Source organism: Phoxinus phoxinus, assembly GCF_949152265.1.
Source record: "Phoxinus phoxinus genome assembly, chromosome: 2".
Lineage (NCBI taxonomy): Eukaryota > Metazoa > Chordata > Actinopteri > Cypriniformes > Leuciscidae > Phoxinus > Phoxinus phoxinus.
This window is the reverse complement of record NC_136877.1, coordinates 2,305,927-2,326,853: the sequence shown is the minus strand read 5'-3', so window position 1 is coordinate 2,326,853 and position 20,927 is coordinate 2,305,927. Positions and strand designations below refer to the sequence as shown.

Sequence of the window (20,927 nt, the reverse complement as noted above, 5' to 3'; positions counted from 1 at the left end):
GCGGCCCAGAGCGATGTTACTCAGCAGCTTCACAGCCAGTCGAGAGCAGGACTCTCCCATCATGACCTTCGAGAAGCTGTTCTCACGGGCGACGTGCAGGATCAGGTGCTGCCTACACACACACACACACACACACACACACGCACACACACACACACACGCACACACACACACGCACAGTAATGACCATCAGGGTTATTATCGTTAATTAAGGTGACACTAGTTTTGCATTGTCCTTTTTAAACATTACACTGCAAAAATGCTTTTCTTACTCAGTATTTTTGTCTTGTTTCCAGTCCAAATATCTAAAAACTCTCAAATCAAGATGCATTTACTCAAATCCATCATGTTGAACAGTGCACATCTGAAGAGTCTCAGCTGATGGAAATAATACATCATTTATCGGCTTTAAAGTAACACTAAGTAGTTTTTCAACCTTCATAATATATTTCCAAGACCCTTGTGACGGTACATCGACTTACGATAAGTTAAATGACACGTCTGCCATAGCCTGACGGGGTCTGTATCGCTTTTACTGGCACTATGTAACTTCGGGTCGGAACCCGTGCACAAAAAGAACTACAAAATTCGACTGCTTTACGGCATACGTCACTTCCCCCACCACTTCCTCAAATTCGGACGCTTTTGTAAGCGTAAATCGTGCATCGTACTCTACCTTGTCTGTGGCCATTGTTGTGCTGGAGATCAACAGCGAGCGTGCGTGTGCGTGTGCGACAGTAGCTGCGTAGGCTAAATTATTTACGACATCGCTAGTGGACAATTCCGCTTCCAACCAGTAGGGCGACCGCAGAGGAAAAGTTACTTGGTGTTACTTTAATATATCAGGCAAATTTTCTTATCAAGCCGATACCAATAACATTAAAGATATATCGGCCGATACCGATATGGTGGACGATATATTGTGCATCCCTAATAATTATGCAATTAAAAAATTATTCATTATTATGATAAAAACTTCCTTTTGTAATTTAAATGCAAGTAGCCCAAACAGTTTCATTTTAACCTATAATATTGAAGTAATGTGCCAACTTAATCGATATCGAATCAAACTGAATTGAAACTTAATCAAATTGCAAACTTGAGAAACGAAATTGAAATGAATCGTTAAATCGGTTACAATACCCCGCCCTAATGTTTATATAACAAAGACAAGAAGTCAAAATCAAATACAGACTCTAATGAATCAGTGTTGTGGAATCATGCCGTGACATGAGCAGATGTTCTCCTGATGTCAGTCAGATGTGAGAGGTCAGAGCTGGACTCACCGGAGTGTGTGTAGCATGTCCTCTTTAGCCGTCAGTGTGTTCAGGGACGAGAACAGGCTCTCTAGCGCCAGCTTGTGTTCAGGAGGATAAGAGTCCTCCACACGGAGCCGAGCCGCGGCGCTGCGCTCATCCTCTTCTGCCAGCTTGTGTTCTCTGATGTACTGGTCCACTGCGTGCTTATAGCTGGGACTGTACGGGTCTGGGTCAGGCGTGACCGGCACCAGTACAGAGCTGGGCAGACCGAAGACCTGAGGAGTGGTCAAGAGCAAAGCATTACAACAGTCAGAGAGTGAGTGAGTGAGTGAGTGAGTGAGTCAGTGAGTGAGTGAGTGAGTGAGTCAGAGAGTGTGAGTGAGTGAGTGAGTGAGTGAGTGAGTGAGTGAGTGAGTGAGTGAGTGAGTGAGTGTGTGAGTGAGTGAGTCAGTGAGTGAGTTAGTGAGTGAGTCAGAGAGTGAGTCAGTGAGTGAGTGAGTGAGTCAGTGAGTGAGTCAGTGAGTGAGTGAGTGAGTGAGTGAGTGAGTGTGTGAGTGAGTGAGTGAGTGAGTGAGTGAGTTAGTGAGTGAGTGAGTCAGAGAGTGAGTGAGTGAGTGAGTCAGTGAGTCAGTGAGTGAGTGAGTCAGTGAGTGAGTTAGTGAGTGTGTGAGTGAGTCAGTGAGTCAGTGAGTGAGTGAGTCAGTGAGTGAGTGAGTCAGAGAGTGTGAGTGAGTGAGTGAGTGAGTGAGTGAGTGAGTGAGTGTGTGTGTGAGTGAGTGAGTCAGAGAGTGAGTTAGTGAGTGAGTGAGTGAGTCAGTGAGTCAGTGAGTGAGTGAGTCAGAGAGTGTGAGTGAGTGAGTGAGTGAGTGAGTGAGTGAGTGAGTGAGTGTGTGTGTGAGTGAGAGTCAGTGAGTCAGTGAGTGAGTGAGTGAGTGAGTCAGTGAGTCAGTGAGTGAGTGAGTGAGTGAGTCAGTGAGTCAGTGAGTGAGTGAGTGAGTGAGTGAGTGAGTGAGTCAGAGAGTGTGAGTGAGTGAGTGAGTGAGTGAGTGAGTGTGTGTGTGAGTGAGTGAGTCAGTGAGTCAGTGAGTGAGTGAGTGAGTGAGTGAGTGAGTCAGAGAGTGTGAGTGAGTGAGTGAGTGAGTGAGTGAGTGAGTGTGTGTGTGAGTGAGTGAGTCAGTGAGTCAGTGAGTCAGTGAGTGAGTGAGTGAGTGTCAGTGAGTCAGTGAGTGAGTGAGTCAGTGAGTCAGTGAGTGAGTGAGTGAGTGAGTCAGTGAGTCAGTGAGTGAGTGAGTCAGAGAGTGAGTTAGTGAGTGTGTGAGTGAGTCAGTGAGTCAGTGAGTCAGTGAGTGAGTGAGTCAGTGAGTGAGTGAGTCAGAGAGTGTGAGTGAGTGAGTGAGTGAGTGAGTGAGTGAGTGAGTGTGTGTGTGAGTGAGTGAGTCAGAGAGTGAGTTAGTGAGTGAGTGAGTGAGTGAGTCAGAGAGTGAGTTAGTGAGTGAGTGAGTGAGTGAGTGAGTCAGTGAGTGAGTGAGTGAGTGAGTGAGTCAGTGAGTGAGTCAGTGAGTGAGTGAGTGAGTGAGTGAGTGAGTGAGTGAGTCAGTGAGTGTGTGAGTGAGTGAGTGAGTGAGTGTGTGAGTGAGTGAGTGAGTGAGTGAGTGAGTGAGTCAGAGAGTGAGTTAGTGAGTGTGTGAGTGAGTCAGTGAGTCAGTGAGTGAGTGAGTCAGTGAGTGAGTGAGTCAGAGAGTGAGTGAGTGAGTGAGTGAGTGAGTCAGTGAGTGTGTGAGAGTGAGTGAGTGAGTCAGTGAGTGAGTGAGTGAGTGAGTCAGTGAGTGAGTGAGTGAGTGAGTGAGTGAGTGAGTGAGTGAGTGTGAGTGAGTGAGTGAGTGAGTGAGTGAGTGTGAGTGAGTGAGTGAGTGAGTGAGTTAGTGAGTGAGTGAGTGAGTCAGTGAGTGAGTGAGTCAGTGAGTGAGTGAGTCAGAGAGTGAGTGAGTGAGTCAGTGAGTGTGTGAGTGAGTGTGTGTGTGTGTGTGTGAGTGAGTGAGTGAGTGAGTGAGTGAGTCAGAGAGTGAGTGAGTGAGTGAGTGAGTGAGTCAGAGAGTGAGTTAGTGAGTGAGTGAGTCAGAGAGTGAGTTAGTGAGTGAGTGAGTGTGTGAGTCAGTGAGTGAGTGAGTGAGTCAGTGAGTCAGTGAGTGAGTGAGTCAGTGAGTGAGTGAGTGAGTGAGTGAGTGAGTGAGTGAGTGAGTCAGTGAGTGAGTGAGTGACTCAGTGAGTGAGTGAGTGAGTCATTGAGTGAGTCATTGAGTGAGTCATTGAGTGAGTCATTGAGTGAGTCAGAGAGTCATTGAGTGAGTGAGAGAGTGAGAAAGTCAATGAGTGAGTGAGTCAGTGAGTCAATGAGTGAGTGAGTCAATGAGTGAGTGAGTCAGTGAGTCAATCAGAGAGTCAATGAGTGAGTGAGTGAGTCAATGAGTGAGTGAGTGAGTGAGTCAAGTGAGTGAGTGAGTCAGTGAGTGAGTCAGTGAGTGAGTGAGTGACTCAGTGAGTGACTCAGTGAGTGAGTGAGTGAGTGAGTGAGTCAGTGAGTGAGTGAGTGAGTGAGTGAGTCATTGAGTAAGTCATTGAGTGAGTCAGAGAGTCATTGAGTGAGTGAGTGAGTGAGTGAGTGAGAGAGTGAGAAAGTCAATGAGTGAGTGAGTGAGTAAATAAGTGAGTGAGTGAGTGAGTCAATGAGTGAGTGAGTCAGTGAGTCAATGAGTGAGTGAGTCAGTGAGTCAATCAGAGAGTCAATGAGTGAGTGAGTGAGTCAATGAGTGAGTGAGTGAGTGAGTGAGTCAAGTGAGTGAGTCAGTGAGTCAGTGATTGTGTCAGTGAGTCAGTGATTGTGTCAGTGAGTCAGAGAGTGAGTCAGTGATTGTGTCAGTGAGTCAGAGTCAGTGAGTGAGCGAGTGAGTCAATGAGTCAGTGAGTCAGAGAGTCAATGAGTGAGTGAGTGAGTGAGTCAATGAGTGAGTGAGTGAGTCAATGAGTGAGTGAGTGAGTCAATGAGTGAGTGAGTGAGTCAATGAGTGAGTGAGTGAGTCAATGAGTGAGTGAGTGAGTCAATGAGTAAGTGAGTGAGTCAATGAGTGAGTGAGTCAATGAGTGAGTGAGTGAGTCAATGAGTGAGTGAGTCAATGAGTGAGTGAGTGAGTCAATGAGTGATTGAGTGAGTGAGTCAGTGATTGTGTCAGTGAGTCAGAGTCAATAAGTGAGTGAGTGAGTGTGTGAGTGAGTCAATGAGTGAGTGAGTGAGTCAATGAGTGAGTGAGTCAATGAGTGAGTGAGTGAGTCAATGAGTGAGTGAGTCAATGAGTGAGTGAGTGAGTCAATGAGTGATTGAGTGAGTCAATGAGTGATTGAGTGAGTGAGTCAGAGTCAATGAGTGAGTGAGTGAGTCAATGAGTGAGTGAGTGAGTCAATGAGTGAGTGAGTGAGTCAATGAGTGAGTCAATGAGTGAGTGAGTGAGTCAATGAGTGAGTGAGTGAGTCAATGAGTGAGTGAGTGAGTCAATGAGTGAGTGAGTGAGTCAATGAGTGAGTGAGTGAGTCAATGAGTGAGTGAGTGAGTCAATGAGTGAGTGAGTCAATGAGTGAGTGAGTCAATGAGTGAGTCAGTGAGTGAGTGAGTCAATGAGTGAGTCAGTGAGTAATTGTGTGAGTGAGTGAGTGAGTGAGTGAGTGAGTCAGTGAGTCAGTGAGTGTGTGTGTGTGAGTGAGTCTCTCTCTCTGCCCTGAAATGACCTAACTAACTCATTAAAATCATGGTTGTCTGAAACTACACGAGTGCACAGAGGGAAGGAGCGGGGTGTGTTTACCTGCTCCAGAGGAACTATAAAGTACGGGAAGCCCGTGTGTGTGAAGATGCTCTTCAGTTGATCTACAGATCGCTGTCGCTCCTCTTGACTCCGCCCACAAGCGCCGCCGTCTAACACACACCACACACACATCAGAACCTGTTTAAAATATCCCCGAACACTCAATGCTGAAGCATAATTTTGAGATACAGGAATAATGCCCTATCGGTCCTAGACAAAGGGCTTTACCATCAATGTAAATGATTCCAGGCAGAAATCGTAACTTTTTGGGAGCATCCCGACTCAAGCCCTGAAGAATAAAAGCAGATGTTGATTTATCTAGTGCTTTATACAAATGCAGATTACAAATACACACACACACACACTCTCTCTTTACCTCTATAACTTGTGAGAGCATCGAGCAAGAGGCAGCGCCCCCAGAAACAGCAAGAAGAACCTAAGAGGAGCACAAGTGACGGTCAGTGAACAAACTATTGAGTCCGTGTGGATGTTGAAGGATCTACGGATTTATTTTAAAGATTCCTAATGTTGTTCTGGCGTCTCCTACAACAGGTTTACATGCATCGCAGGTCAAAAACACTTTCCTCATAATATACATTTAAGCATCCGCTCTTTTCTCTCAGTGTCTGAAACATACGATCAAGGATTCAGTCTCTCTAAGCCCCGCCTCTGAGAGCTTCCTCTGCTCTGATTGGTCAGAAAGCAAACGCTCATCATCATATCTGAGTCTCAGCTCTCGATCACAGTGATATGAACAGTGACGATGGCGAGGGTTTTACCGTATCAATCTCAGAAAACAGCGTCTTCTCGACATGAACAACACGAACCGAACTCTTCCAGTCTCAGATACACTACAGTGTTTGAGGGCGGAGCTAAGAGACGCTGTTCAGCCAATCAAGAACAGAGGCGGGCATTATGCAAATTAGTTACATTGGTTTGTAACAGGAAGTGAGACTGAAATTACTGGCGACTCATTTGAGCAGTTCAGAATCCACTCTTTCTTTTAGGAGACAATAACTTTGTGTGTGTGTGTGTGTGTGTGTCTGTACATGAATTGCATTTTATTTTTGCTTATTTATTCATGTAATCATTTATAAATCACATATTTATCACTCCATAATTGTCAGTTTTATTGTATTTTATGTTGCTTATTATTTCCATGTTCTTGCGATGCTTGGTATTGTTATTTAATCTTATGATTGTGTGGTTTCATGGGTTATTTTTTGGTTTGGTATAATAATAATAACACTTGTTGGATTTGTGCTGGTCAGACGAAGCAATAATTTATTTAAATATTTGAGAAAAACAGCATTTTAATGGAATATGTTTTAAAACAGCTTTTCTATTGACAGTTTGTTAAATATAAAAACTGTTTTCACTATATAATTTATTTTGAAAATACTATCACTCATTGTTGGTGAATGTCATTTATATTATAATAATGATTATTAATGCTGATTAATAGATGATGTCAGGGGGAAAGGCATGTAGTGCCAACAAACAAAACAAGTTCAGAACTGGTTCATTCATTTTTTACGCATTACAAAGTCATAATTTGCACCAAATTAGATTTTCCATAATTCCACTAAAACTGAGGTCGTCAACAATAATACATTTTTTTTTATATTTACCTTCTCCTGGGGAAATATGACACGATTCTTCCCCAGCATGGCCCGAAACTTGTGTATGAAGTACTCCTTGAAGCAGGACCTAGTCAGCGGCAGAAAGAGTGTTTATGACGAGACATGTCACATGATGAAGAGGAATTAAAACACGGAGAAGATTAACGGATCACCGACCGGCAGAAAGCGTCGCTGACACGAATGATGAGCGCGGCCGTTCCCTCCTTACACTTCACACACTTCCTGTCCAGCCTGAAGAATAGACAATACAACTTTATTTGTACAGCACGTTTAAAAACAACTGGTGTTGCCCAAAGTGCCTTACAAGAGCCAAGAAAACTAACAATACGATAGAAAACACATAAAACAGTAAAGCACAACAAAGAACTGGGAACGGAACTTAATGACCTTGAAAAACAAAACAAAAAAGCCTGAAAAACTTTACAATTAAAATGTTTTATGTAATTTATTAATGAGAATAACCAAAAAAGTGAGTACCAGCGTATTCTTTAACCCTCTGGTATTGTTCCGTCATTTTAGACCGTTTTTTTTTTTCTTGACATTTAGAAAAAAAAATCTCTGATGTCCCCAGAGTGTGTGTGTGTGAAGTTTCAGCACAAAATACCCCACAGATATTTTTATATTGCATGTTAAAGTCGTCTTTTTGAGGGTGAGCAAAAACACACCGTTTTGTGTCTGTCCCTTTAAATGCAAATGAGCTGCTGCTCCCGGCACAGGGGGCGGAGCTTCAAGAGCTTGTGTGTGTGTGTGTGTAGCAAGGGGGAAACCGAAGCTTCCCCGGGCGCCGCCATTGATTAGCAGACCTGCTGTTAGCATTCCATTGACTCCCATTCATTTTGGCGTCTTGTGTGTGTGTGTGTGTGTTAGCAGCTGCTATTACCCAAGGGGATAATCCATCCGCCAGAAGCTTCCCCGCGGGCCGCCATTGGCTAACTGGCTAACCTGCTGTTAGCATTCCATTGACTCGCATTCATTTTGCCGTCACTTTGACAGCGAATAACTTTACATCTGAGGCGTTTACAGACTCCATTTGTCCATTATTTATTTATAAAGAAACACGACAATGTATAAAAGGCTCCATTACCTTGTGTCTTACGTTATGGCCTTGTGGAAGCCGTTTTTGTAAAAATAGGCTAACGATTGCGTCATAACCACGTGACTCTCTGTCGCACAGTCGAGAGATTACCGTATAGACCGGCGTAGAAGCTCACGAGCAATCGGGGGGACGTGGAGCATAAAGTCTGATAAAGTCAAGGCAGAAGCCCACAGAGAGTGATAAAGTTGCTCCCGCTGCTAGCTCATGGACAGCTAATGCTCACGCTCTCCGGAGATCCGGAAGGGAATGATTCAGATTTATCTCGGCACAGCGACTAGAAGACTGACAGCTGTCAGACACACGTCACATCTACGTCCTCAAGCTCAGTGTGAGTCTGCGCAGTTCGCCCGGCGATCAGGAAGTGATGCTTCTAACGGACTTCACTTTTCTCCGTTGAAACCTACGGGGGTCGCTGTGTCCAGTTTATATACTGTCTATGTTCTCAACATGGACTGCGTGTTCCCGGGGGGCGGGGTTTATGTAAATTTTAGGGTTGGTGATGTCACTAACCCGGGAGGAAGCTCGTGTAGTTCCTACCAGCCGTTTGTTGTAGTCCTTAAACAAATATTTCTTTAAAAGCAAATCTCCCTTTGCTTTGAACTTTGATCATTGTAACTTTGCAGATGTTGTTTATGATCAAACAGCAACATTACACACTAACTACAGTTAGAAAAGTGAAATCATACTCAACCGCTTTAATAAAAAGAACTACCGGAACTACTTCTCTCTGTTTATGTCTATGACGAGTCACGCAGATACTGTGCTCCTCCGCGGCGGTTGTGTCCCACTCGCCCTTAAATAGTCCGAATATAAACTTATTATACTTTAAATATATTATTACTAGGCGTAACTTAGTGATTCAGGATAAGAAGGAAACACGGGTTGGAAGATAGATGATGTACCCGCTCACATCGCCACAACAAAAATATTTTTAATTTAATTTAGTTTATTTGTCAGGGACAATGTACAAAATACATTAATCTTACGAAGAGATGTTTTGTACCAGATGAGTTAGCTAATGCTATTTTCCATCTGCAGTCCCCTTATTATGGTATCAACAATGATCATTATATTGTCCAAAATATGGTTCTTAATTCTGACACACACACACACACACACACACACACACACACAGGTTGTTCAGTTCAACTCACGTCGGCACAGGTATCTTCTCCTGTTTACACTCCAGACCATTATAATCCTCTTCAACTTGACACATGACGGCTTCAAATTCACAAACTAATGAAAGGAAACACCCGATGTCACTCGTCCAACGATACGATGCTCTTCAGCCCGTTTAGAAGCGACACATTCTCTCAAAACTTACGCAAGAGAATCGTCAAAATCACACATTTGTGTACAAGCTTGTTTTCACGTGTGATTGTGTAGAGAATTTCCCTGACCCCTTTTGATGACGTGTAGAGGCCACGCCCACATGTTTGCTTTTAGCATCGTCTGACATTATTGATGTTTTATTATTATATTATTATCTAAATGTGTAATGTTTACTTTTTGCGTAAATACTTTTAAATACCACATACACGTGCATAAAATGGCCAAAAGAAAACTCATGCTTTCTTATTTTACACAGAAAAGAAGCAGTGTGATGAGTTATGATTTTATGATTTATATTAATGTCTTAACGGTTTCGGTCAAATATATATATATATACACACATTTAAAAATACTAATTTATAATATATAAAATATACATGTTGACAACCTTATTTGTTACATTCGCTACATTGGTTTTGCGCCACCTATCTATGCTCCATGGAATTGTTATGAATGCGTTGTCTGGGAAATGTAGTTCTATTGAACAGCCGCTCTGCGAAAATGAACGCTGTAAGAACTACAACTCCCATCTTTTTTTTCGCCTAATCCGTTCCGTTAAAGCTACCATGTAATGTTTACTTCTTTGGAACAACGGCGTGCCCTCCTCGGTTAACAGTGTTGGGTGATTGCAGATGCGGTATCTAATGTCGTATAAATCACGATACGTTCGTTAAAAACACGGAATCCTCTTCGCATCGGCAGTATTAGTGGTTCGTGATGGCGATGTTCCGCAGTTTTGTTTCGGCTGCTCAGATCAGGCAACATCAGCAGCAAAATGGAGCCTCATCAGCCGCACCTGGAGAGAGTCTAGAGAGCCAGTTCTCCTGCCCAATCTGCCTGGAGGTTTACCACAAGCCTGTCAGCATCGCCAGCTGCGCACATACGTGAGTAAACTGGCCTTTTGACATGTTCTACATCATGTTCCTTTGTCAGGCTTCGGCAATGAAAATTATGCGTCTTTTCATCTGTGCTTGTGCATTTCGTGATCATACTTTTTTTTTTTTAAACCGTTGACAAAATATAAAAACATAATATATCCGTCAATAAGGGCTTTTGGAGTTTCACTTCCCATCTGTGCAGGAGAACAAAGCGATATTTCATAGTGATGGTGATGTCTGTTTCGGTTCATTTGAAAAGAATCATTCGAACCGATTCGCAAACCAGACCGAATCTGTCTGGAATTCGAGTGAATCGTTTATCAACTGTTCGTAGCTTCTTTTGTTTATGTGTACGCGTTGTAAAATTGTAAAATGCGTTTTCCTCGATAGAATGGGACACTAGTGATGCAAAGCTTGCTATTGGTAGCATGTGTTTGTGTTTTTAAGGACCTGAAAGGAGCTTAGCATACCGTAAATATATCCATCATCCTCAAGCTTGAATTATGAAATTGTTCACTGAATCGGTTCCTAAAACGATTCATTGAAACGAACGTTCAAAATAACGGGATTTCCATTCATTTAAAAAAGAAAGTATTGGTTAAAGCGTTATAAACAAAGTAGCTACAAAGCTAAAACTTTGATTTGAAGCAAAAAAAACAAAAACAAAAAATGTGTTTTTTAAATCGGACCAAAATACAAAGGTGAGGGAAAGAACTACAATCCCATGAAGCATTGCGAACAGCGTAATTGATGGAGAAATAAAAAACGAGTAATTTAAAAATGTTGATTAAATAATATATTTCAAGTTTATTGCAAAATATGCTTATTTATTAAAATATTTAAGCATTTTGAGAGCGAGTCGATTACGTCATTTGCAGTCTTTTGTCACTTTTTGCTCATTTCGACTCTGATTGGTGGAGTTTCCTGTACAGTATTATGGGTAATGTAGTTTTTCCACCACAAAATTTCATTGTTTAAACATGAATATTTTAAAACCAAGTTGAAATAATGCAGGCTGACGTCTTCCGCAGAAGCAAATACCATCAATTGAACTGGCAGCATCTCAGCTACTTGTCAATATATCCTAATTTAATCAAATAACAGCAGCTCATAGTTTTGATTTAACAGGTTGAACACAGTAATTTGTGCTTTGGTGTCTGACATGTTTAGGTGTTTTTATGAGTGAAGCTTCACCTGGTGGTCCCTGTCGCTGAAACACCCAGGGATTGCCTTGCCCTTTTACTGACCTTTCAGGAAAAAATTTAATTTTTGATGAGGGAAACACTGCTGTAAACCTGAGGGATCCTGTTTTCTTTCCCTACGTTTAACCCTGTAAAGCCTGACCTGTGTTTTTGATGATTATTATGTTTGATGCATCATCAGGCTTTCGATATATAGTGAGAATATGGAGCTCATATTCGAGGAGGAAAAACTAAAAGCAGCTCAATTTTATTCTGAACAAAAATATGTAGTTTGGTGCAGATGCTGATATTTATATGGACTAGGGATGCATAACGATTAATCGCAACTAATCGTTTGCAGAATAAAAGTTTTTGTTTACATCATATGTGTGTACTGTGTAAAATAATTATGTATTTATAAATACACACACATGCATGTATATACCGGTATTTAAAAATATTTACATGTTTATATACATTTTTATATTTAAATATAATTTATATTAGGGCTGTAAACGATTAATCGCGATTAATCGAATACAAAATAAAAGTTTGTGTTTACATAATATATGTCTGTGTATTGTGTATACCGGTAATTATTTTGTATATATAAATACACACACATGCATGTATATATTTAAGATTTTTTTTATTTTTTATATATACAATAGTTCTATTTAAATAATTTATATAGCCTATCATATAATATAAATCATATAAAAATATATATGCAGTATATAAATGCAAATATTTCTCAAATATATACATGCATGTGTGTGTATTTATATATACAACATAATTATACACAGTACACACACATATATTATGTAAACACAAACTTTTATTTTGGCTTCGATTAATCGCGATTAATTGTTTACAGCCCTATATTATATATAATTATAAATACTTAATATATAAATATATTTTTTTCTTAAAATTATGCATGCATGTTTGTATATTTATACATAATTATTATACACAGTACACACACATATATGATGTAAACAAAAGCTTTTATTCTGCAAACGATTAGTTGCGATTAATCGTTATGCATCCCTAATATGGACAAAAAGTGATGTAAATCAAATCTAGAGGCATTAGAAGTTTGTGAATTAAATATGATACAGCAGGCTTAAAGGTAGGGTAGGTCAGAATTGTCAAAAACAAACTTTTATTCAAATTTGTTTAAACTGTCTTTATATACCAATACATAATTAAAATGCAAGTACTCTGAAAAAGAGAGTATAAAAAACTGAGTGACTCTAGTGTATTTAATCTTCAATAAACACAGCTCATTAATTCCATTCACTCCCAGCTAAAAACGGGAGCGCGACTGTGCGCACGCCGGCAGAGCCAGTAATAGCGGCGGTAGTCATGGCGACGGAGAGTGACAGTCGCGCAAGCCAATCACTTGTTTCGTCCCGGTAGGAATTAATGAGCTGTGTTTATTGAAGATTAAATACACTATAGTCACTCAATTTTTATACTCTCTTTTTCAAAGTACTTACATTTTAATGATGTATTGGTATATAAAGACAGTTTAAGCCAATTAGAAAAAAGTTCTTTAGACAATTCTGACCTACACAACCTTTAATAGGGTTAGAATAGATTAATGGCAAGTGAGGATTGTGTATAGGATTTTTGTGATTTTTCTCAGTTTTTTTTGGCCTAAAGAAAGTGGATTGGTTTTGGTAACTTGCGCTACACGGCTCTCCATGTTTCGTGTGATTGGCTGTTCACTGATGATGTCTCTGATGAGTCGACAGAAAACGTTTATACATGTTGTGTTGTGAGTGTTGTGGGCCCGTAAACCTGATCTAGACCAGTTTGGATTGTGTGGTTGTGTTAAAAACTCGATGAAAAATGGCTCGACAAAAGACCAAAAAGTTAATTTAGTTCATCTTTGATCACTAAAATTACATATTTAAATGTTTTTTTCCTTGAAAAAAAATTCCTCGTGCCTTAAAATATCTTGAATGTAACTCGACACCCTTGCCTCATTTAGTATGCGCGGTTCTATGAATATGCAAATGAGCCCCGCCTCCACTCACTCGACTTGCGCACACACACTCTCCATGTTTTGTGTGATTGGCTGTTCACTGATGATGTCACACTGTGATTAATCACAAACCCTGAGTCGACAGAAAACGTTTTGTTCGGATTGTGTGGTTGTGTTAAAAACTCGATGAAAAAAGTCTCCCATTTAGTTAATTTTATCCTTTAAAACTCATCTTTGATCACCAAAATTACATATTTAAAAGTTTTTTTTCCTCGAAAAAAAAAAAATTCCTCATATTTAAAATATCTTGAATGTAACTCGACACCCTTGCCTCATTTAGTATGCGCGGTTCTATGAATATGCAAATGAGCCCCGCCACCACTCACTCACTCACTCACTCACTCAGAGATCCACTGGTTGACGATCACACGTTGATCTGATTGGTTACAAGGTAGTGTGTGACGTCAGAAACACCAGCGATTTCAAACCGTGTTTTTGAGACTGTCTTTGGTTCACTGCAGTTTTAAGCAGAAAATACTCAGCAATGCTGTCCACTTATGAACTTACAGATGCATAAAGCAGATTAAAAACACCACATAGACACATAAACAACATTAAAAGCTGGATGTTCACCACAGGGGGACTTTAAGTAAAAGAAAGGGGAACATAAATCTTCGGGCATACGCCTCCTACTCCTGAGATGAGCATATTTCATGACTGTTATGAATTTGTGATATGAATGTGATGTATATGAGTGTGGGCAGTTCTGTGCAAAACCAAATACAGTATCCCAGCCCACATTATTCATGAGGGTTTAATAAACGAGCTTCAGTCTCACCTGCATCATGCCATACGGTGGTGATAGCGAGATGAGGATTAGCACTGTTATTTTAGTCTACTTATAAAACCATCTAATCTCGGCGGGGATGCATTAGAAAATGAGTGTGTGGACGCGAGGCTCTTTTTGTGTCCTTCAACTTCTAATTTAGTTGCATAAAACTCACTCAAACTCACATTTCCTAATATTAGGTATTAGTATTGACTGAAACTAGTTTGGTAAGTCGAGAAAGCATCACTGTATTCTTATGGTTAGGAGTTCAAATCTCTCTCTTAAAGTCCCCCTGTGGTGAAAATCCAGCTTTTAATGTTATTTATAAAACGGTTAGTTCCAATCCTTGATTCTGATTGGTCAATAGCTGTGTTTTATTCACGATAAAACACAGCTATGACCGCTTCACCCAACGGCTCTATGTATCACTGCACAACACCCCTAGCAACCGCTCTTAGCAACGCAAACACATGTTTGATCTCATCGATATTGTTCATTGAAGAGTGAGAGAGCGAGTGCATTTACAGTAGATACAGTACCTTCAGGTCAGTCCTATATATTCATAATAAAAAAATCCGTCTGAATGTCCGCTGCAATATCTTGTCCTTTTAACAGTTAAAGGATTAGTTCACTTTAAAAAAAACTTTTGCTGATAATTTACTCACCCCGATGTCCTCCAAGATGTCCATGTCTTATTTTCTTCAGTGGAAAAGAAATGAAGGTTTTTGATGAACACATTTCTCCATATAATGGACGTCAATGGGCCCCAAACGGGTCAAGGTCCAGATGACAGTGTCAGCGCCGCTTCAACGGGCTTTAAACGACACCAGACGATGAATACGGGTCTTATCTAGCGAAACCATCGTCATTTCACAAATAAATAAATAAAAGTTTAATATTTTATGTTTTCATTTTCATTACATTTTCGTCAGGACAGATTTTTTTTACTTTTCATAGAAGCGTGACCTTTTCAACGTAATTCGCCTTTGGCTAAGCCACGCCCTAGAATGTAGATTGACCAATCACAGCGCAGCCAAGAACGAGCTCCCACAGAGGCTCCGACACTTGTTCACAGCGCTCCATTGGCTTTAACACCGGCGTCTCGTATTTTTGGTCTCGGCCGGCTATTACGTCGTCGTTTTATAAAAAATATGGTTAAACGTTGTGCCTGGGGCATTTGTAACACAGATATGCGTTTCCCAGAGAGGCTGGAGGCGGTGTCCGTTTTTTCCCCTTCCCAAAACCGAAGTCAAATCCTGACAAGTGTCGTCTTTGGATTAAACTGTGTGGACGTCCTCAGTCAGCGAAACCCCTCAAGGATCAACAAGCACACTTTTGTGCTCTAAGATACATTTAGCTTTTAACCTTACTGTGAAGTTATACTAGTTAGACAGGTTTAGGTTATGATTTCAGTTCTCTACCCTAATTGTTGATACGCTAGCACACGCTGCTAATAAATACAACTTTATACTCACGTAGTCCGTTTGCTTTGTAAATAATAACGATTATAGAAGTGAATAGAGACCCAGCTTTTTATGAACAGTGTTTCTCCTGATATTGTGAGTCCCAGTCTCCGTCTCCATCAGGATATGATGCGGTGGATCAGTTTTTGACTGTGACCGTTATGCTTTTGCCTCTATTTGGATGCCTTGTTGTTGCTCGCGTTTCACCGTATGTCTTGAATAAAGCCTTCAAACGCACACTGCAGACACTTTTGCCTACTTCTATCAGACACTTTATTTGCTGCTCTATAAAAGTTTGATAAAATTTCAGCAGGAAGAGCTGTCACAGCATAAGCCATGTTGATACCAAACCAGAGCCCAGATGAAGTTGTCGGAGGTAGCAACAGTAACTAAGGGGGGCGGGGCTTAGCCAAAGGTGAATTGTGGCGTCATGTAATACGCAATTGACCGTTGCAAAAGCCACGCCCCTTAGTTATTGTTACTACGCCCGTCAAACAATTGAGAACCAGACAAATGGCTGGGTTGAGCTCCATACATTAAGTGATTGGTTTTGGAGTAATTCAGCGACATATCCTCCAGAGCACGACAGAGAGTATATACAGAATAGCGCACGGGAGCACATGCACAAAACAGTTTTGTAAAATTATATATCAATCATTTTTATTTGATCATATAGCCTATCATTTTACAAAACTGTTTTGCGCATGTGCTCCCGCGCGCGCTATTTTAGTCACAACACTGCAATCAGAGGACGCGCTGAAACCATCAACTCTCGATGCGGTTCTCTTCATTCATAACTCGTAGCCGACTGAGAAGGATATATTTGTGTAAATAGTTGTGCAACTGCGCAAACTTTGTTTTGAAGTTTAATGTTTGAGTTCCAGAGGAATTTGTGACTGTGTACCTGTTCAACCACATCAAAGTTTCGTAATTAGTAAGTCCGTGCTTTTTATCTTTTTTCTCCCTTGTTTGCTGACTGATGAGGGGCCGCAGTGCCGCAGTGAAACGGTGTTTGTACATGTAGCCTATTTTTTTTATTATTGTTGCAAGCAATCATAAAATACAGCAAGTTTTAAGCCCGTGCAGACCTCACTGCCATAGGCGCATCGTTTCACTATCTTGCTGAAATCGGAATGTTTGACGGAGGTCCTTCTCCTTAGTTACAGTTGCTGAGCTAGGATTGGACGAGAACCAGTCGAGGGCGGGGTTTTGCGAACGGTCAATTACGTTGAAAAGGTCACGCTTCTATGAAAAGTAAAACATTTCTATCCTGACGAAAAAATTATTTTAGGCTTTTTAATATTACAACACCCAGGATACGCACACGAAATGGGCATCACAGAACAGAGCAAGGCGAGCGCTTGTGCTTATAAAACGTAAACTTTTTTATTTATTTGTGAAATGACGATGGTTTCGCTAGATAAGACCCGTATTCATCGTCTGGTGCCGTTTAAAGACACCAGACTTCACTCCTATTGGTTGTCGCTCCCGAAAGTTGCTCTTCATTTGCATAAAGTTAAACAGATCTCAACTTTGTCGCATCGCCAGACACGCCCCATCAGGTCGCCAACGGCCGCGATCGCGCGTGTCGCCGGAAAACGCCCGCTCCCCATTGAAATTAATGCTAACGTGTCGCTTGTAGTGTGAACGCACCTTTAAAGGAGAACTCCGGCGCAAAATGAACCTTTGGTCTAATTACACATTGTTACCTAGTCAACCGTTATCTGAGATTTGTTTTCATGATTATCGAATGTAAATAGTTTTATCTCTAAAAACAGTTTAGCCTATAACGCTAGTATAACGCTAGTATATATGGGGCATAGAGTAATGACAAATAAAAATCGCTTGTTAATGCCACTAACAAGGCTCAAAATAGCCCCACACTAACACGGCAGCATAATGAGGGTCCCTACCTTCAAACCGAAGCATTGAGAACTGTGTACGTGTCCAGACAGTTTAATAAGAAGATATTTTATACATAGTCAACTTCACGTATACAAGCAGAAGCCATCTTTGAAAAACAGTCTCTACCAGACGATCTACGAACGCCGATCCAAGTGCGCTGGACCATATGAGATTTTACACAGTTCAGCGCACTTGGATCGGCGTTCGTAGATCGACTGGTAGAGACTGTTTTTCAAATGTTTTTCATTTTGGCGTATGTTCAATTTTCTATTTCGATTTGCACAATTTGAAGGATAATGGAAACGCGGCTACAGTCACAATGGTGAACTCTCTGACGTCTCTCTTCTACTTCCCGCCATGTGTGGTTGAGGAGATTCCCGCTTCTATGTAAAGCACTTTGAGTGCAGAGAAAAGCGAAATATAATGAATTATTATTATTATTATTATTATGTGTGAAAGAAAGCTTGTCAGATCATTGTCTGTTATTTCAGAACATCAAATTTCCTGTGTAAGCGCCACTCTGCCGGTTCAGGCGTCGTTCTCCTTCCCCTGATGTTTATGGAAATAGCTTCATTCTCCTCCGGGAGGGAGCGCCGCCATCATGCTCGGCTTTAAACTGTGGAATATGGGGGTTGTAGGGAAAGAGCCCGACTCCTCGCCACCGGCACCTGCTTTCTTTTGCTCTCATTATGTCTGCAATACTCAACAGCAGCTATCTCTCTATCTCTCTCTCTCTCTCTCTCTGTGTGTGTGAAATATTATTCTTCAAATCAAATGGTATTTGATGGAGAAAAAAAATTCCCACCAAAAATCATGCATTCTGGTCAGCCGATATTCTTCAGTGGCCTGTGATCGTACCGATATCTAAAGAGAAGAGTTGTCAATGGCCAGTTGTTGTGATGAAGTTATTGTGATTTAAATGGCATGAATATTTGGTAGGGATGCATTGATATGAAAATTTTGGCCGATAACCGATAATTCTTTATACTTGAAAGCCGATAACCGATATATTGGCCGATAAATCTAAATCCAGATTTTTATATAATTTTTGAGAGCCTGATTACAAAAACAAAAGCCTCACCATTAAAAGCACTGTCCCAAACACAATTGACCCTTCGCAGGGAGCTTCATTGACAGGTGATCTGACCAATCATACGTCGCCATCCGCCATTTTGTCGCCATCCGCCATTTTGTCAAAGCAGTCAGGAGAGTTAGTAGATTAACATGGGAGGATTTGAGCTTGAGAAGCGGAGTGTACTGACGTCTTTCCGCGGTTAAAACAACATTCCTTCTGATGTTCATTCATGTTTATTTGATGCTATAAATGAACTAGAAGGAAGAGATGATCGGTTCACGAGCGGCTTTAACTGAGGCTCTACCGCGATCTGACACATTAAAGAGCCACAAAATGGTATTTATTGTTTAAATTTCTTAAAAAAAATAACCAAGTTTGAAAGGTGAGACTTTGTTTAATGCGTTTAATATCAAAAGTAACCGAAAAGTAACATGGTCTGTCCTGTCTGTAGCGCGTTTGTCAGTCTCCGCTCTGCTCCGCGATGTGTTTTTTTTATCAAGCCGATAATGATTAAAAATGAAAATATATCGGCCGATATAGTGTTTATTTCTGTACTCGTCGGCCACAATAATCTAATTTCTTTTTTTTTTTTATGTCATTTAATCTGTATACTGTAATCAACATTTTTTTAGTAGTTTAACAGCTCTAGTTTAAAAAAAAAAAGGTGAATGCTGCTAATTTGACCAATGCGATTAATTGTTGGGTCTGAGTTTTTCGGTGTTGTGCCGAATTTCGACCCCCGCCAAATTATTACCCCCCTAGCATTGGTAGGTTTAGGATTAGTTGTGGGGGAGGGGTTATGATTAGGGGAGGGGTTATGATTAGGGGAGGGGTTATGATTAGGTGAGGGGTTATGATTAGAGGAGGGGTTAGAATTAGGGGAGGGGTTATGATTAGGGGAGGGGTTATGATTAGAGGAGGGGTTATGATTAGGTGAGGGGTTATGATTAGAGGAGGGGTTATGATTAGGGGAGGGGTTATGATTAGGGGAGGGGTTATGATTAGAGGAGGGGTTATGATTAGGGGAGGGGTTATGCTTAGGGGAGGGGTTATGCTTAGGGGAGGGGTTATGATTAGGGGAGGGGTTATGCTTAGGGGAGGGGTTATGCTTAGGGGAGGGGTTATGCTTAGGGGAGGGGTTATGATTAGGGGAGGGGTTATGATTAGTGGAGGGGTTATGATTAGGTGAGGGGTTATGATTAGGTGAGGGGTTAGAATTAGGGGAGGTGTTATGAATAGGGGAGGGGTTATGATTAGAGGAGGGGTTAGAATTAGGGGAGGGGTTATGAATAGGGGAGGGGTTATGATTAGGGGGGGGGGGGGGGTTGTTAATAATTTGGCAGGGGGTCGAAATTCGGCACAACACCGGAATCTTGCGAACGCAATGCTACACGCTTACGACTGGCCTTCACTCCCAGCTCTCGCGAGTCCGTCAGTCAGTGTAGTTTAGGTTTGGACAGTGATGGACTGGCTCTTCATTGGCCCTGGATTCAACAGTGCCATAAAACACGGTGCGACAAAAGCTCTGCGTGATTCATTGCCTTTACAGTCCCGTAAACTCTTGCCTCATCCGTCAGAAAGTGACAAGGCACCGCGAGTTCACCGGCCGCTTTCTGCTGATGCGCTCGGACCCGATCTGAGTCACGCCAGCTTGAGAGGTGATGGCCAAATCCCTGATAACATCAGCATTTATTCAGCTATCCTGAGCTCAGTGGTTCAGAATAGTGGGTTTGCATTGACGTCACGTTCCCTCGGGCGGACTGAGTGGCAGAAGAGCCGATGAGTGACTGGATTCAACAGGAGAAACTGTTCAAACGCACGATATAGTGTTTCTTACAGCTTACCAAAGATCCAGTGATCCGTGGATATTGACATGCATCCAGGAATCGTGTTTCCTGACATTTGTCAATGCCCATTTTATCTATATAGCACCATTAACATTAACAACCTAGGCTGACCGATGTACTGCATAATAAAAACATAACAATAAGACAATACAATATTATTAATAAAAAACAAACAAAAAATACCCACATTGCAATATAACTTCCTCATTGATTATACGCCAAATCAAAAAAAATATTAAAATCTGATCTCGACGCTGGGGAATAATATGAATTAATATTAATAATTTATCATGTAAGGTAACGGTAACTGTGGAAGTCAAATAATGCCAAATGTTTTTGAAATAAAAAAGCCTGTTTGAATATGCATTGCATTAACCGTGCTTGCATTTCAATGCATTGTATTTTTAGGGCTGAAATTCAGCATGGTTGTATATTTAAGCTGTAAATATTTCAATTCAAAACATTTGAAATGCATTCATTAATAAAAATGCAACAATCCATATTCACCTTTCATATTCCACTTCCAAAATATTCAAACTGTTTAAAAATACAACCTATATTATTCA

At 41.0% G+C, this 20,927-nt stretch overlaps 2 protein-coding genes across 7 annotated transcripts in view; one reads left to right on the top strand and one right to left on the bottom strand.

Moving 5' to 3' along the window:
* The window catches only part of ctu2 (cytosolic thiouridylase subunit 2 homolog (S. pombe)), a 14,980-nt gene extending 4,920 nt beyond the window's left edge, over positions 1 to 10,060 (bottom strand). The window contains exons 1-9 of one of the 3 annotated variants that reach the window (XM_079589538.1): positions 9,981 to 10,060; positions 9,004 to 9,088; positions 6,910 to 6,984; positions 6,742 to 6,820; positions 5,487 to 5,546; positions 5,339 to 5,399; positions 5,111 to 5,220; positions 1,287 to 1,534; positions 1 to 112 (exon numbers count right to left, since the gene is read on the bottom strand). The exon at positions 1 to 112 is cut by the window's left edge and continues 24 nt beyond it. In XM_079589538.1, coding sequence (XP_079445664.1) covers positions 1 to 112; positions 1,287 to 1,534; positions 5,111 to 5,220; positions 5,339 to 5,399; positions 5,487 to 5,546; positions 6,742 to 6,820; positions 6,910 to 6,984; positions 9,004 to 9,068 — 810 coding nt within the window. In that variant the 5' untranslated portion in view covers positions 9,069 to 9,088; positions 9,981 to 10,060. Of the gene's footprint in view, positions 113 to 1,286; positions 1,535 to 5,110; positions 5,221 to 5,338; positions 5,400 to 5,486; positions 5,547 to 6,741; positions 6,821 to 6,909; positions 6,985 to 9,003; positions 9,279 to 9,980 lie in introns of those variants that run through there. The other 2 variants (XM_079589537.1, XM_079589539.1) reach the window with 2 other exon arrangements.
* Positions 9,688 to 20,927, top strand: part of rnf166 (ring finger protein 166) — a 36,036-nt gene continuing 24,796 nt past the window's right edge. For 3 of the 4 annotated variants that reach the window (XM_079589574.1, XM_079589572.1, XM_079589571.1), the window contains exon 1: positions 9,713 to 10,068. In XM_079589574.1, the coding sequence (XP_079445700.1) occupies positions 9,902 to 10,068 (167 nt within the window). In that variant the 5' untranslated portion in view covers positions 9,713 to 9,901. Of the gene's footprint in view, positions 10,069 to 20,927 lie in introns of all 4 variants that reach the window. The other variant, XM_079589573.1, reaches the window with a different exon arrangement.